Here is a 20,970-nt window from a genome sequence, read left to right as displayed (position 1 = left end):
GGTGTTCTGTTGTTGCAAGTTAGTGATAAGAAAGGAGACATAAATGGACAGTTTTGAAGAGGAAGCATTTGACAAAAGACTGTTCCTTGGCTATTATTTAATGAGGAAAAGTTATGGATTGGCAGAATCTTCAGAGTACTGGGAAAATGCCTTACAGCATTGTGGTTTTGACTCTTTGCATTCCAACGTCAAATTCTGATGAGGGCAACTTTATCTCTCATCTTTCCAGAGTTGATAAAATATAATACAAATCAAATACTGGGTTGATATAATTGACTTTTCTCTTCCTCCATTGAGCATCTTTGTTGCACATACAATGTAGTGCTGTTCTGTTGGCAGATGATAAAGTTTTGAATTTTTTGGCTGGTTCCTAGGAGTCTCTTGTCTTAAGTACTCTGTACTTTTGATGAAATAATACTTTGAAATAAATGAGTATCACTTTTAACAATAAATGGCTATAATGGTGTTTTCTTTTTGTTTTAATTTTAGAAATGGCTTCAAAATATAAGACAGAAAGTATCACAGGATCCGAAAAACCCTGAAGTTATAAAATATTTAATCCAAAGTATATTTCGGTGAGTCCTCACTAAATAACTTTTTCCATAAACTTTGTGATTTTTCCCTATTGGTAGTTTTAAAGTTTGTGCTATTGTGAAAGAGCTACAGTTGGATGAGTTCACAGTGTACTGATCAGAAGCATCATTAGTGTTACACTGTGTGAGACACTTAACTCTTAATGACTCAGTCCGGTTAGCTATATCTATATAAGTGCTGTTGGGAGGTACAGTTCATTACTCTTTTTTCGCAGGTGCACTGTAAAATTCAGTAGTTTTGACTTCTCTAGGGGAAATCTATGAAAAAACAGAATGGAGAGATATGTTTCTCAAACTGTTTAACAACAACAAAAACTGGGATTAAGGTTTTCCTGTCTCAACTAATTTTTACAAACCATTATGTAGATTACATCATAATGTTTGGATTACATTCAATCAACAGCCCTCAGCCACCCAATATTGAAGAGCTACCCCACCCCCATCAATACCACAGACCTATCTACCCATGTCAATATAATGACTCCTACTTCACCCAATCAATGCTTCAATCTAACCCAGCAGTTGTTTTACTGACAAATAGCAGGCCCTAAAACCCTGACAAAGAACATTAGTGAAGTTTTTCTGTGCTCTTTATTATTGAGAAAACAAAATAGAGTTTGCATCTATATAATTCTTTCTTTGCTTTGGGGTTGGACAAGATTATAAAGTTTGAAGTACAATATATAATTGTCTATTCCCTTTAACCCCCCATCCTTCAGTTCTTGTAGTCCCCACCCATAAGAAACACTGACCTAAACCATCGCACCAATCATCAGCACCCTATTCCACTCCATCAATGCCCATACATTATGTACCCCATCAGTATCTTACCAGGACTGTTCCATAGTCCTACCCCACCCACAATGAATACACTGTAGCATAGTGATGTGATATCTTTTCTATTATAGCCACAAGGCCTGAAATTTTGGGGAAGATGCTAGTTGATTATATTGTCCCTAGTGCTCAATATTATTGACCCCAAAAAGATGAAAGGCAGTCAACTTTGGTGAAATTTGAACTCAGAATGTAAAGATGGACAAAATGCTTGTAATGGAACTGGTTAATTCTTTACACTGTTTGGGTGCAACCAATTTCCTTTCTTTAATTCCCAGAAACTACCAGTCAGGAACAAGAACACAACCTTAAAAATATATATAACTCTTTATTTTCTTATTTACAAAAGAAGTACGTTGATATATTGGTATCCACTTGGTTCGATATAGCAAGGCTGAACTTTAACATTTGTAAGATTCTTACAATAGGTTCAGCAGCAACAGAGCAGGTCAAATCCTAAGCGTCTGGGACAGGAGAATGGCTGATCACACATGGTTTAACACGTCCTTTCTCTTCAATAGCCGTGTCTCAAGTCAACGACGGTAACAAGGAATGCGATAGAATTTTCTTCCCCAGTCTCTTGCGCATGTGCATGAGGGAACTTCCTTAGGCCTTTCCAGAAGGTTCCAGCCCTGCACACGCACACTGAAGAATGACGTTCCGCACACGCACACTGAAGAATGACGTTGCGTGTGCGCACACTGGAAAATGACGTCACTACATGCTCTTAGTATTTTGTCCAGCGTGCTAGCAATTCTATCAGCTCACTGCCTTAGCATAGTAGTGTAATATATCAACTAGTAGTAGTAGTATACTAACATTTGATATTGTCAGATCCAGAATCTTAGGAATCTGGTGATCCTCTGCATTAATATGAGGTAATATATAGAGAAAAGTTTGTACAAGAGTTTTGTGAATTAATTTGCTATGTAGAATGAAAAACTAATGTTTTGAATTCTTGTTTTCCATCTCAGAGTTGGGGTGATCTAGAACATTTTGTAACTGTCTTATGTTATAGCTGGGTTGGATGGTTCTGCAAATTTAGTTGTTTTTATAATTTATTTTGCTAAGGTGTATATTTAGTAACAAGATACATTATTTATTTGGTTGTTGTAAAGATGGAAGGGACTCATCACCTTCATTTAATGTCCACCTTTGCATGCTTACATGGATCAGATGGAATGTATCTTTGCGGTTTGAACGGCAGTTTTTAACATAATTTTTAGGTAACTAAAAAATTTTAAACTTCGTATACTGGTAGAATGTGTTTATAAAACATCTTTTTCTCTTGGCTTTATTGAGAAAATTCTATAGTTTGTAAGTTATTTGTTGTTTTTTTTCTTCAATTTCTGCAATTTCAACCAATCACTGACGTCTATTGAGTTAAAAAGCATTCTGTGCCGTATGAATATGTCCCTCGTTTAAGAAACAGATTGGGTTTATTTACATTTGTGAAGAAAAAAAGATACCCTTCCCCCACCTCTAACCCTAACCCTAAAAGAGATTGAAATGCAATAGATCGATTCTATGGTCATAATTATGGGTGACAATTTTATGACACCGCTAGAAAAAACTGCTGTTCAAACTGAAAAGATCCGATGGAATTTATAGAAGTAGAATTTTTACAGCCAGATGTCCTTCCTGTTGCCAACCCTCACCTGTTTCTTAGAAAGATATTTCCCCCATGGCCGGACATGTTTTTCACAGAAAACTAGAAACAAACAACATTGTATGACAGTGATGCTTGTTTACAACCTTCAAGTGATGTCAACACACATGACGGGTTTCTTTCAGTTTTTGTTATCAAATCTACTCAAAATTTATTTTACTATGGTGCATTTTTTTTTCATCAGGATATGTTATTTATTTTGTTGTTATAAAGCTGGGGGGGAACTGTAGATATTAATGTACATGGGACAGATCCAGCTGACAATCAAATTCATTGTGAAGTTCCAAAGATGCTCAGACAGTTTTCCTCATTCTGATGGCTGGTGATAGTGTGAAGGATGCAATTAATTTCTCACCCACCTACTGACTAAATAAAACTCATCATTGTCTTCTAATATCACTGACAGTAGGGTGGAATATAAATTAAGAAGTCTTGCTCTTTGATAAATTATATGAAAGGTGAATAAAATTGCTAAGTTTGGCATGTGTCAATGGTTCTGTTCCCAAGTTCTTTCTATAGTGTTGAGCATAGAGTGGGCAATTACTTGGAGAAAACCTTCAGTGATGTCAAGGCAAGGAGAGAGAGAGACACACACACACACCACACACGTGCACTCACATACATATGTATGATGGGTTTCTTTCTCGGTATTTCATTGTGGATATCTCCATTCTTCAAGACCCTGCAAAATGACTTGCTAGAATATTTGTCTCCATAGATTGACATTTTTGCATTACTAATTCTAATTACATGGTTTTCTTCATTTCCAAGATTAACCTTTTTTACCTGATTATCTCTATTAATTCCCTTCTTATATATTACAGGTGTGTGGATCATCCTCTGACAGCACTATTGAACAAGTATCAACAAAAGGTTCTTCGAAATCTCTTACGACTTACTCAGTCACGATCGTTTGAAGTGAGCCAAATAAAGGTACCATTGAATGTCCATAAAAACACATCTAGTCTACAACTGGAAGGTGACAGTGCAAAACCTACTGGCGAACTTACAAAGCAAACACCATCATTGGAGGATACTTCTAGTAATGATGACTCTAGAGTTCAGGAAAATAGAACAGCATGTGATAGAAATGAGCAAGAAACTGGAAAGCAGTCCAACGAACCATTTTCAGAAGATAAGCAAGTAGAAGACAGTATAACAGAGTCAACTTCTATGAAGGATATGGAGGATGAAACGCTGGAAGATGTAATCATTTCAAGTAAAGAACAACTTCTTACTGCTCTTGAAGTATCTAATGAAATGCAAGAAAATCTAATTCAAGAACAGAAGATGCTGAACAAAGTGAAACTAAAAACTGTAAATCTGGCACAGTTTACAGAAACATCAAAAGATGAGGAATCTGATGATATGTGTTCAAGTTCATTTGATGAAAGTAGTTTATTGAAGTCTTACTCAAGCAGTGAAGTAATAGATGAATCTGTCTATATCTTGAAACTAACCGATGACGCATATCAAAGACATTTACATAACATCAGTAAAGATATATTACTTTACAATGAAAAGATAATGAAGATGTTTATTATTTGTTATGAAGGACTAGATTCTGCTGAAGGCCGAGACCAAATTTATGCTTGTATTGAAGAGATGTTTTTCAAACCAATTTGGCCTCATTTATTGCTGCTCTTCAGGTAAGATGTTTCCAATTTATTCACTAAGTTTATGATTTTTGCAGTTTATTTGTTTTTCATTTATATTATTCGGGAGTTAGAAGACATGCATTCAAACTCTTCTTACATGTATTGTGTTGCATTATTTGGTAGAACATAATATTCAATGTATACCTCTCATAAAATACATACATCTGAACTTCATTAACCCTTTTTAGCTTTCAGATTATTCTGCCAAATTAATTACTTATTTCTTCACATTGTTTTGAATTAATCATTCATTATCTTCCAACTTCAAGATTTCAATGATGTGGTTGTTTATTTTTAGAATGGCATTGTAGGGTAGGTGTAAGAAGCCACATCTAGCCAGTTTAAACATGAACAACATAAAAAAAAGGTGTAAAAAAGCAACAAAAGATTGAGTTATAGGTGACTCCTAGTATTCGTGTATATGACTCATTGAGAGGGTGATCAAGGAAGGATACTTTGCAGTAGGTTACTTTCTATAGACCTGTAATAAAGCAACTATTCATTATACAGTGATCCTATTGCTTATACCTATCCCTTTGTGTCTACGCTGTATTTGTAATTTGACCTTGAGTACTAGACTAATAAAATATATCCCACTAGATTTTTCTGGTGTAGAAAGAATTTGTAACTCATTTTTACATATTTAGGAGTTATGTTAAATTATTATTCCAGTCAACAAAAAGCAAAAATCAAAACTGTTCCACCAAAACAAAAGAAGTGACCAATGCACACCAGAAGAGAGGCTTTATCATCCGTGAATGATTGTCTCATGTTTGGTGAGAGTTTGTTATTCCTCAAAATTACAAAATCTAGTTTTAAAACAATTACATATGGGCCACCAAGGTATAAATTGTTTGGAATCTAGCATTGACAGATAAACAGTGGTGCCGAGGATTAGATGAAATGTCTATTTCTTTTGAGCAAATGGAAACACTTCTTGAACGTCAGTAGAAACAATTTGAAGCAGCACAGTTTAACCTTATTGTATTACTGACCCAAAGATTATCTATCAACTCCAACAGTGACAAATTTCAGGCAGCTTCAAATTCCATTACAGAATTTATTTTCGACACAATTGCTGATATTACCTTTTCTTGCTAAGCAGCTTTCAAGCCAATCTTAGACTTGTAAAAAAATTATCACAAGTTATATTGCGACCAGTATTTTCAAGTTCTTTTACTAGGTCTTCAACAACTCTTGAACCTTGATTTGTCGCTCTCCCTTTTACTGGATCTTTGCCAGTGTAGATTTGCATTTTCCAGGCATAAGCTGTTTCACTGTCACCTATTGCCCAAATTTTAATTCCATATTTCTCTGGTTTTGAAGGAATATATACCTGGAATTGGCAACACCCTCTGAATGAAACTATTTGTTCATCAACTGTCATGCATGAACTTGGAACATATCCATCTTGCAAATTCTGATTCTATATTTCAAATAATTCTCTTATGGGCGCCAATTTATCATCACTTCTCTTTTTTCTTCTTGCACTAGCATCATCAAAACAATACTTGTAAAATCTGTTGAAATCTTCCTTGGCCATCTTCTTGATTCCATAACTGTGTGACATTTTCATGTTTAGATTCATAAACACCTATAAGAATAATGAGTCCAATAAATTTCCTTAGTTCAGAGTGATCAATTTCCTTCCATTTTTTTTTGTAAACAACCTGACCTTCAACATTTGTCAATTTACAAATTACTTCAAGAAGATTTTGGCACAAAAAGATAGTAAAGCATGTTTCAATGCTATCACAAGAACTTTTAGCAAAATGGGTTGGTCCACATTCTTGGCATACAATATTGCAAGATGAAGTTCTTATTGCTACTTAAGTGAGAGGATTAGAATGCCAAATTTCTTGTCTGTCTCTAGAAACATATTGCTCATTCATAATTGGGTGGCTTGTAGATAATTATTTTTGAGTATCTCCTTCATTTGATGACATAGAACCTAAACTGTCCAGCACACAATCACTTTCACCATCATCTTCAGAGAAATAGAAGGAATCACTACTATCTTCTTCCCATTCTTCATCTAATTCCAATAACCTTTTCGATATTTGGTCTTCACTCAAGTTTTCATGTCTTGGCATATTGGAAAGCACAACTAAACTATATGAAACTTGATAACAGACTAAAGGTAGATATTGCTTACTCACATATTTATACTCTCCTGAAAGATGATGCAATATATTGTAAGAATTGTGTCATGACATAGAAATATTTATTTCTTCATTGCCCACAGGGGGCAAAATAGATAGGGGACAAACAAGTGGATTTAATTGATTACATCGACCCCAGTGCATAACTGGTACTTATTTAATCGACCCTGAAAGGATGAAAGGCAAAATTGACCTCGGCGGAATTTGAACTCAGAACGTTAGGGCAGACGAAATACCACTAAGCATTTTGCCCAGTGTGCTAATGATTCTGCTAGTTCGCTGCCCATGACATAGAAATATTGCATCACCTTATAACCTAGCAGATTGAAGGTGATGCAGTACCACACAAATTTACAGGAATATTTTCACAATTTTTCCTATTCTATCTAAAATTCAGCAAATAAATTGAATACAATTTTATCTATTCTATATCTGATAAATATCTAGGAAAATAATACTTGATACTGCTTTTATTCTGTTTAAAATGACAAGAGTATTGTCTGAATTTAATTCGAAGGTCCAATGAAGCCATACAGTAATTAATGTATAAACTGAAATTTTCTAGCTTTTATAAACATACGGGAAATTTCCCATTTAACAAATAAAAGAAAGTGAAGAAAAAATAAGAATCACCAGACATCAGCAGAATCAAATAATATAAACAGTAGGAAAAAGCAACTGAAAAAACTGAAATGGGTCCATTGGACCCATTGATAGACAGAAAGTTAATGAAGCTCAGAGCCAATGAACACAATAAATACATCAACTATATACTACTGAAAAATACACGAGACATCAGTTTCACTGAGATAGTTGAAATCCTTCAGAAGATTTTTAGTGCAAACTCAATTTTGTTTAACATTAGATGCAAGTATTTTAAAATTGCCAAGTCCAAGGAAGATAACTTTGTCAGCTATGCAGGTAGAGTAAATTGCAAATGTGAACGTTTCAATTTGAATTCTTTAACTCATAATCAGTTTAAATGTTTAATCTTCATTGCTGGTCTACAATCACCATTGGATATGGACATTCATACTAAACTGTCATCACAGTTAGAGGTATGACCAGGTATGACTGCACAGCAAGCCAGCAAAAAGTACCAAAAGTTAATAAAATTGAAGCACGATACAAAGATGATTGAAATGAGTGACAAGTGAATAAGTTTAGAATCAGTAGGTCAAGTGAAAACTAATCTTAAACCATGACCTATTGACAGAAAAGAATTTCTAGTCCTTTTCATCTGTGTTGATTTGGTGGGGGTAAGACATGGAAAATTTTTATCCCACTGCAAGCAACATAAATGTCAATTATGCTACAATTTTGGTCATAAGAAGAGGTTTTGTTTACCAAATCATTCAGAGGAAGTAAGCAAAAAATTCTCTTACTAAGTTTTCGACTTGTTTACAATCCAAGAAATCAAATTAATATTATTTATGCCAGTTTTAAAGTGGATTTTCGTGAGGGAATTGTAGATATCAATGAACAAGCTGGCCTAGAAAACTCCATTCAGAAGATCTGAAACAGTATTTCCTGTGCTTTATCATCCATAAATGATTGTCTCTTTTGCGAGAAAGTTGTTATTCCTCAAAAATTACATCTAGTTTTAAAACAATTACATATGGGCCACCAAGATATAAATTATATGAAATCTAATGCAAAAAGATTGACATAACTATCCCATTGTACTTGTTTAGGTAGCAGAAGAAAAAAATGTGAAGATAAATGTAAAACCATTAAGAAAAAAATTAAAGCTCCTAATGTTTTCTCATCTTTTCACTGTTTAGTGAGAAAAATAATCTTATTTTCACATTATTTTGTCTGTATTCACTTTTTTAGTAATTAATCTTTTTATTTAGAAGCTAAACATTAGGTTTAATTTGAAAATTAATACTGACAATATACATTGTATTTCAGAATTGTTCATAGAGATGAAGAATATAAAGCAGCTCAGGTAATGACTGACTATCAGAATGTAATGCCACAAGATGTTGATGTGGCACCAAATCTTTGTCTTGAACAGTCTTCCACTTCTGGTCAGTTTCCTTATCAGTCTGCAGTTGAAGAGTTGAGATCAGTGAAAGATTTGACGGCACCCTTAATGAAAATGGAATGCTTGGGTAAGTAATTACAAAGCAGGTTTTAAGTTTATGAATTTTGAAATAGTGTATGTTATACCATCGCAAAATTGAAGATGAAGCTGTTGAATTAGGGTTAGGATGAAAGGTAGACTGTATGATGCATGTTTGTGAACTGCCATGCTACACGGCAATGAAACATGGGCCATGAGTGCTGAGGACATGCATAAGCTTGAAAAAAATGAAGCTAGTATGATCCACTGGATGGGTAATGCCAGTGTGCATACCTGACAGTGTAAGTGGCCTGAGTGAAAAGTTGGGCATAAGAAGCATCAAATATGGTGTGCAAGAGAGACGACTGCACTGGTATGGTCATGTGTTACATATGGATGAGGACAGTTGCGTGAGGAAGTGCCATTCCCTAACTGTGGAAGGAACCTGAGGAAGAGATAGACCCTGGAAGACATAGGATGAGGTGGTGAAGCATGATCTTCGAACGCTGGGCCTCACAGAGGCAATGACAGGAGACCAAGACCTTTGGAGATATGCTGTGATTGAGAAAACCTGGTAACTAAAGTGAGATTGCAGCCATGTATGTCTGGTTTAGTTAAGAGTACCCCCGATGTGTTGGGCGATATGATATGCTTGAGAAGACCTGTTGAGTAAAGTAAAACCAATATCATAGCTGTGGCCAATGCCCGCTGACTGGCTCCCATGCCGGTGGTACATAAAAAGCACTATCCAAACGTGGTTGGTGCCATGTTCACCTGACTGGCTCCCATGCCGGTGGCATATAAAAAGCACCATCCAAATGTGGCTGATGCCAGTATTCGCTGACGGGATCTTGTGCCAGTGGCATGTAAAAAGCACCATCCGAAAGTGTCTGTACTTGCTGACTGGTCCCCGGGCCAGTGGCGTGTAAAAAGCACTACACAAATGTGATCGATGCCAGACATGCCTGACTGGCTCCTGTTCTGGTGGCATGTTAAAAGCACTTATTACACTCTCTGAGTGGTTGGCGTTAGGAAGGGTGTCCAGCTGTAGAATCATTGCCAGATCAGATTGGAGCTTGGTGCAGCCGCTGTCTTTCCAGACCTCAGTCAAACTGTCCAAACCATGCCAGCATGGAAAGTGGACGTTAATCGATGATGATGATGATGACACTATTTTTAAACTTCATAGAGGAAAGGATGTGTCCATACATTTGTGGTTTTTCTTGAGAGGATAATCAGAAGTGAGTGGGTGAGCAGAATGAGTTTAAAGGATGAAATGAAGTAAGTAATATGGATATTGAAAGAGTGTATGTGTGTGTGTGTGAGAGAGATCGATCATTTGTTCAGGTTATATCTACAGATTTTCTATAGAAATTATAGCCACCACTAGTTTTGTTACGAAGTTTCGTGTCTGAGACACTTGATGTAAACAAACAATGAGATCAAAGATGAAAAATGGGTAATGGGCATATATGACATGTTTCAGGAATTTTTGCTTGTTTATCAGCACCCATCCTACCCATTCATTTGCCATGAACTCATTTGCTTAAACAGCCACTAAATATAGTGGTGTAAGGTTATTGAATATACCAATTTTACTTATTAAATACATTCTTGGAAGCTGGTAGGTAAATGTTAATGAATCCTAGGCACATGGTATTTTGTTATGCAATCATGATATACTACAAAGTATAAAGTATGGTTGCGTAATGAAATACCATGTGCCTAGAATTCATTGACATTTACCTACCAGCTTCCAGGAATGTATTTAATATGTAAAATTGGTATATCTAATAACATTACACCATTACATTTAGTGGCTGTTTAAGCAATGAATTCATGGATGATGAATGAGTCGATGGGTGCTGAGGAAGGAGCAAAAACTCCTGAAATATGTCATTGGCACCCGTGCCAGTGGAGCGCTAACAGCTCCACTCGAGCAGGATCACTGCCAGAGCAGTTGTCTGGCTTCTGTGCTGGTGGCATGTAAAAAGCACCATTTGAGCGTGATCGTTACCAGCGTCGCCTTCTGGCACTTGTGCCAGTGGCACGTAAAAAAACATTCAAGCGAGATCGTTGCCAGTGTCACTGGATTGACTCCTGTTCAGGTGGCACGTAAAAAACACCATTTGAGCATGGCCGTTGCCAGTACCGCCTGACTGGCCCTCGTGCCAGTGGCATGTAAAAGCACCCACTACACTCTCGGAGTGGTTGGCGTTAGGAAGGGCATCCAGCTGTAGAAACTACCAGATCAGATTGGAGCCTGGTGCGGCCATCTGGTTCGCCAGCCCTCAGTCAAATCGTCCAACCCATGCTAGCATGGAAAGCAGACGTTAAATGATGATGATGACACCCATTACCCATTTTTCATTTTCGATCATATTGTTGTTTACATCAGGTGTCTTGGATATGAAACTTTGTAACAAAATCAGTGCCAGCTATAATTTCTATAGAGAATCTGTTGAGATAACTTGAACAAATGAAGCAATAGCACTGCTAACACAGTAGTACATGGTATTGGTTTATAAAAAATTTTTAATATACTTTTTAGTTTGTTATGGTTGCATAATGAAATACTGTGTCCCTGCAAATCGTTAAGAGAGCGAAATGTTTCTAGATGATTACTTCCTGTTTTGTTTTTCAGTTCGTGTTATCCGACAGGTATGCCAATGCATTGCAGACTATCAACATCCAAGTCATACTGGTGTAAAGAGCAATACTGAAGATCATGCACCTACTGTGTATGTAGACCACATGTGGCATTTTCCTACATTATATCTTAAACACTTATGTTTCTACATGAATTAATATGTATGTATGTGTGTGTGTATATATGTGTGTGTATGTGTATGTATGTATGTGTGTGTATGTATGTGTGTGCATGTGTGTATGTATTGATGTGTTTGTGTATAAATATGTATGTGTGTGTATCTATCTATCTATCTTTATATATATATGTATATATATATATATATTTATTGGATCATCCCATAAATAATGCGTTTTTTTAATACTTTTTTTTTATTTTTCAAAATTAAGATAAACATAATTGTCTTTTAATCTAAAATATACTCTCCTTCATTTTCTATAATATTCTTCCACCTATCTGGTAGACTTGCAAAGCCCCTCTTCTAAAATTCACTTGTCCGTGATGAAAAATACTCCTCTAGTACTGTTCTGACCTCGTCTACAGGATTAATGATTTTTCCATCCAAATGATTTTGAAGACTATGGAATAAATGATAATCAGGTGGGGCAATGTCCAGCAAATATGGTGGGTGGGGCATTGTTTCCCATTCAAACTGCTCCAGCCTCTGGAATATCATCTTTGTTGTATGTAGCCAAGCATTATCCTGATGGAAGAACACCTTTCATCTTCAAACCAAAGATGCTCGTTTTTCTTCTAGCGCTGACTTAAGCTGCTCAAGCTGCTTGCAGTAGATCTCCTTTGTTATCATTTAGTTTGGGTTTAAAAGTTCAAAGTGGACTAAACCTTTCATATCCCACCAAACAGATAACAACACCTTACATGGTTGAAGACCTATGGTGTTTCTCCTTTTGCTACCCACTGTCTTTGGCACTTACATTTTTATAGAGAACCCATTTCTCATCAGTCACTCTTCAGTCCCAAAAAAGTTCATTCGTGAGATGTGACAGCAAAGAAGAGCACAGATTCACTCTCTGCATGTGATCAGACTCTGAAAGTTTGTGAGGAACCCATTGACCCAATTTGCTGACTTTTCCAATTGCATGCAGGTGTCGATGAATGGTTGAATGACCAAATCTAACCTTCTCTGCTAGTTCCTCAACAGTTATGATAATATTTTGTTCCACCAGGGGCGAGCTCTACAGATCTTCCTGGATAAGGCTCGTCTTCTAGGCTGTAGTTTCTGGTTCGGAATTTCTGGAACCACTGTTGACACTGGTTTATGCTTATTGTCCAGTCTCCATATATTGCATTAATAGTCCTTGCACTTTCTGTTGCATTGTTGCCTTTATTGAACTCATTGAGCAAAGTATGCCGAATATGTTCCTTTGTCATTTCCATTATAACTTTGAAAAAATAACTGTTAAAATTAAACTGCACTCTTCAAAACTTGCACTAAGAATAAGGACTAGGTAAAAATATAACCTGCTTTTATAGTAAGTTGATGCAAGTAGTTTATCCTGTTCCCTTCTGACTTTTAGTTCATGCAATTGAAAAAACCGCATTATTTATAGGATGACCCAATATATATACAGGCATACCTTGGCTTAAATCATTTCGATTTAAGTCTTTCTTGATTATACATTGGTTTTCAAAAATTATATATGGAAAAATAGAAATCAAGTTAAGTCATTTTACTCGACTTTATGTGTGTCTGCCACCAATATTGGAATTGTAAAATCACTAGAAAACCATTAAAAGCACATAAAAATCATGTTACTGTAGAATAAATAAGAATAAAAGCATATAAAATCATATTAAAATATGTACAATAAATGTTAAGATACACACCATAAAGTAGTGTAGCTTAGTGAATGAAATCACGAAATCACCAAATTGTATGTACATATTGGTAAATTTAAAATAAATTAGTTTTTTTTTACTATTGTGAAATAATAATAATTTATTTTACCATGTGTTATTGCAGTCTGCATTCATAAATAAAGCATCTACAATGTACAGTAAACACTGCCAAATTGTATTCATAAATTTAGATAACTTTTTTTTTTTACTGTACTGTATAAAAAAATAAAAATTATTTGTTTGTAAGCTTAAAATAGGTTTTTATTAACCATGTATTATTGAATATGCATTCATAAATAAAGTACAGATCTGGGAATGGTTATTATCGGTTTAGCCTAGGGACAAGAAAATTTGGCCTAGCCTAGAGTGAAGTTAATTTGACCTAAGTCATTTTTCGAATTAAGTCATGTCTCCTGGAACCTATTAATGACTTAGGGTGAGGTATGCCTGTATATATATATACATATATATGTGTGTGCGCGTATGTACTAATGTGTGTGTGTATGTATATATATATATATATATATATATATATGTATTAAATATAGACGTGTTGAGGCAAGTGAGGATCAGAATCGAAATCGATCAATGGAAATTGCGGATGTGTTACCAGTGCCGGTGGCATGTCGAAACTCTACTTGTGAAGACCCGTTGAGGCAAGTGAGGATCAGAATTGAAATCGATCAATGGAAATTGCAGATGTGTTACCAGTGCCGGTGGCATGTAAGAGAACTTTCCGTTTCGCGACCGTTGCCAGCACTGCCCCGTTTCGTGTCTGTTGCCAGCCTCGCCTGGCCCTCGTGCCGGTGGCACATAAAAAGCACCATCCGTTCGTGGCCGTTTGCCAGCTCTGTCTGGCACCAGTGCGGGTGGCACGTAAAAAGCACCCACTACACTCACGGAGTGGTTGGCGTTAGGAAGGGCATCCAGCCGTAGAAACACTGCCAGATTTGACTGGGCCTGATGAAGCCTTCTGGCTTCACAGACCCCAGTGGAACCGTCCAACCCATGCTAGCATGGAAAACGGATGCTAAACGATGATGATGATGATGATGATGATACATATATACATACATATATATTTATATGTATCATCGTCATTTGAACATTTATTTTTTTCCATGTTTGTATGGGTCAGATGGAATTTATTGAGGCAGATTTTCTGTGGCTGGATGTTTTCCCTGTCACCGACTCTTACCTGTTTCCAAGGAAGATAGTATTTCCTCATGGTCAGACATGTTTCCACAGCTGGCAGAGTGATGATGATGATGACTATAATAATAAATGTTACAGATTCATGTATTGCAATAGGATATATTTTGTGGTACATAATGTACGTAATAATATGAGACAATCAGAATTTTTACCTTTGAAATAAGTGTTACATGGGGTTTTCTTGAGAGTTTACCTTGTATATAAAATATCAAGAGCTGTACTACTCATAGTGGGCAGTAGCTCTCCTAGGAATAGTGGAAAATATTATATGGGTAGAGAGGACAAAGGGAGACAGGAAGTTGGGAGGGAGACAATAGATGATCTGTAATGTTCATTATCAGCATCATCATCATCATCATCATCATCACTCTGCCAGCTGTGGAAACATGTTTGACGATGGGGAGCTGATAGACTGCTGTCAATCACTAGTCTGTCAGCATATGTTGTAGCTGGTCAACTGCTTAGTCAACTTCTGCTCCTGTAGCCATGTGTTGGTTCCCAGAGTAACACATCCCTGATGCTTTTGTTCCTGGCCCAGTAGCAATGCCCAGCAAAATGGAGTCTCTTGGTTTTGACCACCTGTGATATCAGGGGAAGGTCCCTGTGGAGGTCTTCATTGATCACCCTCTGTTGCCATTTGATATTCAGTGCATGTTGGAGTAAGCGGGTGTAGCATCCATCTAGTCATTCCTGCAATGTTTTTGCCAGGATACAAGTTTATGTCTATAGAAGACATACAAAAAAAAAAGAAAGAAAGAAAAAAAATTAATAATAGAAAGCAAAACTACAATGTCCTACATCCCAACAACAACATTTAAGAACATTGTCTCAGATATCAAACCATGCTCATCAATGTCAACATGTCACACTCCAAAAAATCATCAACAACATCAGACATGTAATTCATGTAGCTCCAAATGTTGGGAATTATTTACAGAAATAGAAACTACTGAACTTCTTGAAGCAGTTGCTATGCCTCTAATTTTTTCTGAATTATAGAGACATACAGGACTGATGTGTTCCCAATTTTTTTAATCCTAAGCAGATAAAAGGTACACTTTCCTCCAGATATATAGGTACACTTTCCTCCAGATATATAGGGAAAGCAGGTAAGCCTTTGGGTATAATCACTGAGATGCTGAAAACATCTGGTGCAATAGGATATACTCTAGTCACATGCAGTCAATCAGGTAGTACTGAGAGGTATTCTGTTTATCTGTATTGCAAACTACAAGCCAGCCAATGAATCTCTTCTTAATTCTATAGTGTTACCACAACTATTATCATCACCACAATCACCACTACACCATTAAGAATTTAGAATTGCTTCTTTTCAGTGGTGCAGATGATCTGCTTCCAATCCTGCATTATGTGCTGATCCGTAGTGAACTACCAGAACTTGTCTCTGAATGTGCTGCCATAGAGGAACTGATCCATGAAGGGTGAGTAACATAAGCTCATACTTATTATTTCACTTGTCTTCAGTACTTTTATTTTTAACTATGGTTTCACTGTGCCTGGTAACCATATTTTGCAGTATACAAGTTGGAATTTTCATATTAAAATTTGCAGCTAAAAAAGGTGGGATGACTTATATACCAAGATGTCTTTGGAAGAACAAAAGTTCTCTGTGAAATGCAGTAGGATTTGGAAAGATAGTGACAATGTTTGAATGTTTACACTATATACTACATTGACTTGTATGCTGGAAAATATTGTACCACACTTTCATGTCTATGTTTACAGTGTGTGTGCATGTGTGTGTGGGGGGTTACTATGTTTTTCTACCACTGGTTACAATATATGAAGTTATTACACTTTTTTACCTGTAGTTATATCGTGCCAAATTATGAAATAACTAATGCATTTTGTCAGCTCTTAGCACTGTGTTAAAATATTCCTATTCCTAATAGGTTTGGATTGGGATGATGAGGGAGTGGGTTTGTAATAAAAAGTTTTCAAAACTTTTTTCATACAAAGATGCATCTCCACTCCAACCCCATCATTTCAAAAGCTGTGATTTAAATGAAATGGAGAAAATCCATGAAAAAAATTTTCCTCACAAATTTCTTTATAATTGTAATCAATGCTGTTTAGAAGGGATTTGTATACCCATTTTCCTGAAAGCTATGAGGGAAAAAAGTCAGATCATGTAAATTTTCCAAAACTCTTCCCTCCACCTCATTGGAAAAATTCTTTCCCACACATCCCTATATACTCTGAAGCCACAACATCTAAGTGGTATTTGTAGAAAATTTTGTTAAAAAGTATCCATTTTTCTGGATGTTATGAGGTAAAAAAGTTGGGGGCATATACATCTGTAGTAATGCCCTTATATTTATGATTTTTTCATTTCATGCTTATTTCATTTATTGTTTGCAATGTTCTCTCTCCCTCTCTCTTACACACACACACACATGCACGCACGTGCACACACACACACACACACACAAACTGCAAAGCATACAGATGGGCTGCTGAATTGTAATCTCTATGTTGCTTTGAGGGGAAGGTAAAACTTGACAAATTGCTCCTCCCTCTGTTGTTGGACTACCATGATGCTTGTTTAAAAGAGAGAGATTATGACTGATAAAATAATGAAAACAATATTTACTAATCAAGTAAGCACTATTATACAAAGAAATAATTAGAACATAAAATATAAAAATTATTAGAAGTGGGAATCAAATGTGAAAATATTATGAAGGGGCTAGTAGAAAACTGCCAGGAGGGCGGTCTTGCTGCTAGTGTGACTAATTGCAGTGAAATTTACTGCTCTGAGTGTATGACATTCAGAGTGAAAATTAAGTAAAGTTCAGGGAGTTATAACTTCTGCTGGCAACAAAGGAGTTCTTTCTCTGCCTCTGACTGAAGAGCAGATTATGTGATACTTTTGCATGAAATGTAATGCTGCATGATTGTGAAATATGGGTGCAAAGAATGTATGAAGATTAGAAAGAAATGAAGTGGACATGCTCTGTTGGAGGTGTAAAGTGTGTACATGTGTATTATATGCTTAAAATATTACAGAATTTTCATAATTTTTACTGTTTTTTATTTTATTTCTGTCTAGGTATCTTCTTGGTGAAGGTGGCTACTGTTTGACTTCATTCCAAACAGCTCTTGGATATCTTACATCTCTATCTTCAGAAAAAGTCTTTCACACTTTACCTGGAAATTAGTATGAAATTGTATTTATGTGATATTTGGAAAATTCTTCAGCAAAAACAATGTTTTTTTTTTGCATTTATATGCTGGAAGTAATATTGAGCCTTCCACCTGCCCCAATTTCTATAGATTTACATTCCATGTTTTGTGGGATTCTCTGTAAAGTTTTCAACAAGCAGTGATGGCATTTATTAGCTTCAGTAAGCTATCTGGTTTATATCACACAGATGTTGTGTTGTTTGTTCTTGAGCGAACAGCTCAACTGTTTTAATTACTTCATTGTTATATGTTATATGGTCACCTTTTTTTACCATATAACTAATACATTACTAATTAAATAACTCAATCACAATAATATTTATAAACAACATATTATTTATCATCGAATTCTACTATATATAATAAGCATGCAGTGATATCAAATGACCATTAACAATGAATCTGTAAATATATAAAATATATTACTAATGATATATCAAGTCAATACTGTTTACAAAATACTTGGAAAGTTTCAATTAAAATTTTATTTAAAGCCCTTATCTGTGTTTTTAGTTTTTCATTGCCTGGTGCTTCAATGATAGAAGTATAAATGAAGATTGTAAGCTACACATTTGCCTAGGTATTAATCCTTTTGATACCAAACTTCTTTAGATCTTCCCTGATTCTTTGATAAAAGCTTCCTGTTTTCAAGTCGTCTAAATTAACCTCCTGTTAATTTATGTTCCAAACTTCAGCATAATAATTATTTTACTAAATTCTTCGTTATTTTCAAAATTAATTGAAACAAAAGCAGTGTACTTCAATGAAAATATGGTTAAGGTGGTAACTGTGAGTAACAGCATTAAAATTTTTTTGTCTTTGGTCAATAAGTATTATTTCCTATTTGCTTCCTTCTAGAAACCAAAGGAAATGACTACTATTCCCTTCAAACTTTGCATTTGTGACCTGGACATCAATGTTTTGAAACTGACCTATTTTCCATTATACATACAGTGCTGAGTTGCTGAAGCAGAAATATCATTATACAAAATATTCTGCTAAATATTACAGATTTGCTTGTCAGTTGCCCGACCATAACCACTTGAGCATGTCCCTTAGTGGCTGACAATATGAGCATCTCTGATCATGAGCAGGAGTAGTGGGGGAGCACCATAACCATGTGTTGAGAGGGATTCTTTAGGTTTTGTATAAATGTAACAAGACCAATTACCATTTTTCATACTTTCTAGTGGGTAAGCAAATAGGAAATAACAGTTGCTACCCAAGGTCAAAAATCGTGGTATACACTGTAATCAGTGTCAAAGAAATAAATCTGAATGTCTCATTTTACCCTCGCTCATTCCCCACCTAGAATCATTGCACACCCTCTCTTCTATTCTCTTGTACAGGGTGTACTAAAGGATTCCTAATTGATTTTTAGTAAAGGGCATAAAAACACATGAGTTCTTTAAGATTAAATTAAATATGGTCATGTAACGTATTAAGATACATTTCATTCAATATGTCAGCCTTTAGCTTTCACAATCACTCAAAGACGGGAGTGGACAGTCACATGAATGCTAGACAACTTCTTCACTGAAATGATCCATTGATGTGACTAACGCTTTCTTCAGAGTGGTGATATTTTAGTAGGAAACTCTTGAAACATCACTTTCTAGAATGGACCAAATAGTGAATTCCATAGGGTTGATGTCTGGGCTGGAGATGAGACCGCACATTCTTGTCCCAGAACCTGCTGAAATGGCACCTGTACCACTACTGTGCCACATTAGACATATTTTTTTCCCTCACTTCAAATATTTAGACACTGTTATGGATATTCACATAATGTTCCATTTCATAATAATATTCATGAGGAGATTCATTGATATTTCAGTTTGTAAATTTTGTAAATTATGGGAAGTTGAACACATTTGTGAAATGCTCAATCAATTTTTTGACATTTAAATTGATTTGCACAACATATATGATATTTATTTGATAAAAGAGAATCCAAGCAAGACTTGTATTATTTGGAGAAAGTGTGTTGAAGAATACCATGAAATTGCTGTGGAGAATGGAATACCTAACCTTTTTGACAGAATCCTTCTTCAAGGAAAAGATGACAAGAGAAAAAATAAAGTTTTATATCACCTGTGTTAAGAAACTGGCTGAAACCAGATCATCATCATTATCATCGTTTAATGTCCGCCTTCCATGCTGACATTGGTTGGACGGTTTGACTGAGGACTGGCAAGGCAGGAGGTTGCACTAGGCTCCAATTTGATCTGGCAAGGTTTTTACAGCTGGATGCCCTTCCTAACACCAATCACTCCGAGAGTGTAGTGGGTGCCATTTATGTGCCACCGGTATGGGGGCCAGTCAGGTGGCAGCGGCATCGACCCACGATGGAATGGTGCTTTTTACGTGTCACCGGCACGGGGCCAGTCAGATGACACTGGCATTGACTGTGCTCAAATGGTGCTGTTTACGTGCCAGTCAGGCGGTACTGGCATTGGCCACGACAGTGATTTCGCTTGATTTTAACAGGTCTTCTCAAGCACAGCATATTGCCTGACGATGGAAAGGAACACTTAATTGGGCTGGTTATGCGACACTGGCATAGGCTACGGCTACCATATCACTTGGCTTGCCGGGTCTTCTCAAGCACAGTATATCTTCAAAGGTTTCAGTCATTTGTCATTGCTTCTGTGAGGCCCAACATTCGAAGGTCGTCCTTAACCACCTCATCCCATGTCTTCCTGGGTCTACCTCTTCCACAGGTTCCCTCCGCTGTTAGGGTGTGACACTTTCACACAGCTGTCCTCATTCATACGCAACACGTAACCATACCTTCACAGTCGTCTCTCTTGCACACCACATCTGATGCTTTTTATGTCCAACTTTTCTCACAGGGGACTTACGGTTTGTCATGTATGTATACTAATATTACACATCCAGCAGAGCATACTAGCGTCATTCCTTTCAAGCCTACGCATGTTCTCAGCAGTCACAGCCCATGTTTCACTACCGTATAGCATGGCTGTTTGCACACATGTGTCATACAGTCTACCTTTCACTCTGAGTGAGGGGCTCTTCGTTACCATGAGGAAT

The 20,970-nt window shown here is 36.2% G+C and overlaps 1 protein-coding gene across 2 annotated transcripts in view; it reads left to right on the top strand.

Annotated features, from left to right (window-relative positions):
- The window catches only part of LOC115218232 (VPS9 domain-containing protein 1), a 60,440-nt gene extending 42,026 nt beyond the window's left edge, over nt 1–18,414 (top strand). For both annotated transcript variants that reach the window (XM_029787959.2, XM_036505221.1), the window contains 6 exons: nt 490–575; nt 3,921–4,745; nt 8,831–9,033; nt 11,629–11,725; nt 16,047–16,151; nt 17,783–18,414. In XM_029787959.2, coding sequence (XP_029643819.1) covers nt 490–575; nt 3,921–4,745; nt 8,831–9,033; nt 11,629–11,725; nt 16,047–16,151; nt 17,783–17,891 — 1,425 coding nt within the window. In that variant the 3' untranslated portion in view covers nt 17,892–18,414. The remainder of the gene's footprint in view (nt 1–489; nt 576–3,920; nt 4,746–8,830; nt 9,034–11,628; nt 11,726–16,046; nt 16,152–17,782) is intronic.
- The last annotated feature ends 2,556 nt before the right edge of the window (nt 18,415–20,970 follow it).

Source organism: Octopus sinensis, linkage group LG1 (assembly GCF_006345805.1).
Source record: "Octopus sinensis linkage group LG1, ASM634580v1, whole genome shotgun sequence".
Classification (NCBI taxonomy): Eukaryota; Metazoa; Mollusca; class Cephalopoda; order Octopoda; family Octopodidae; genus Octopus; species Octopus sinensis.
Note: the sequence above shows the minus strand (reverse complement) of the source record. Positions and strands in the feature narration are given on the sequence as shown.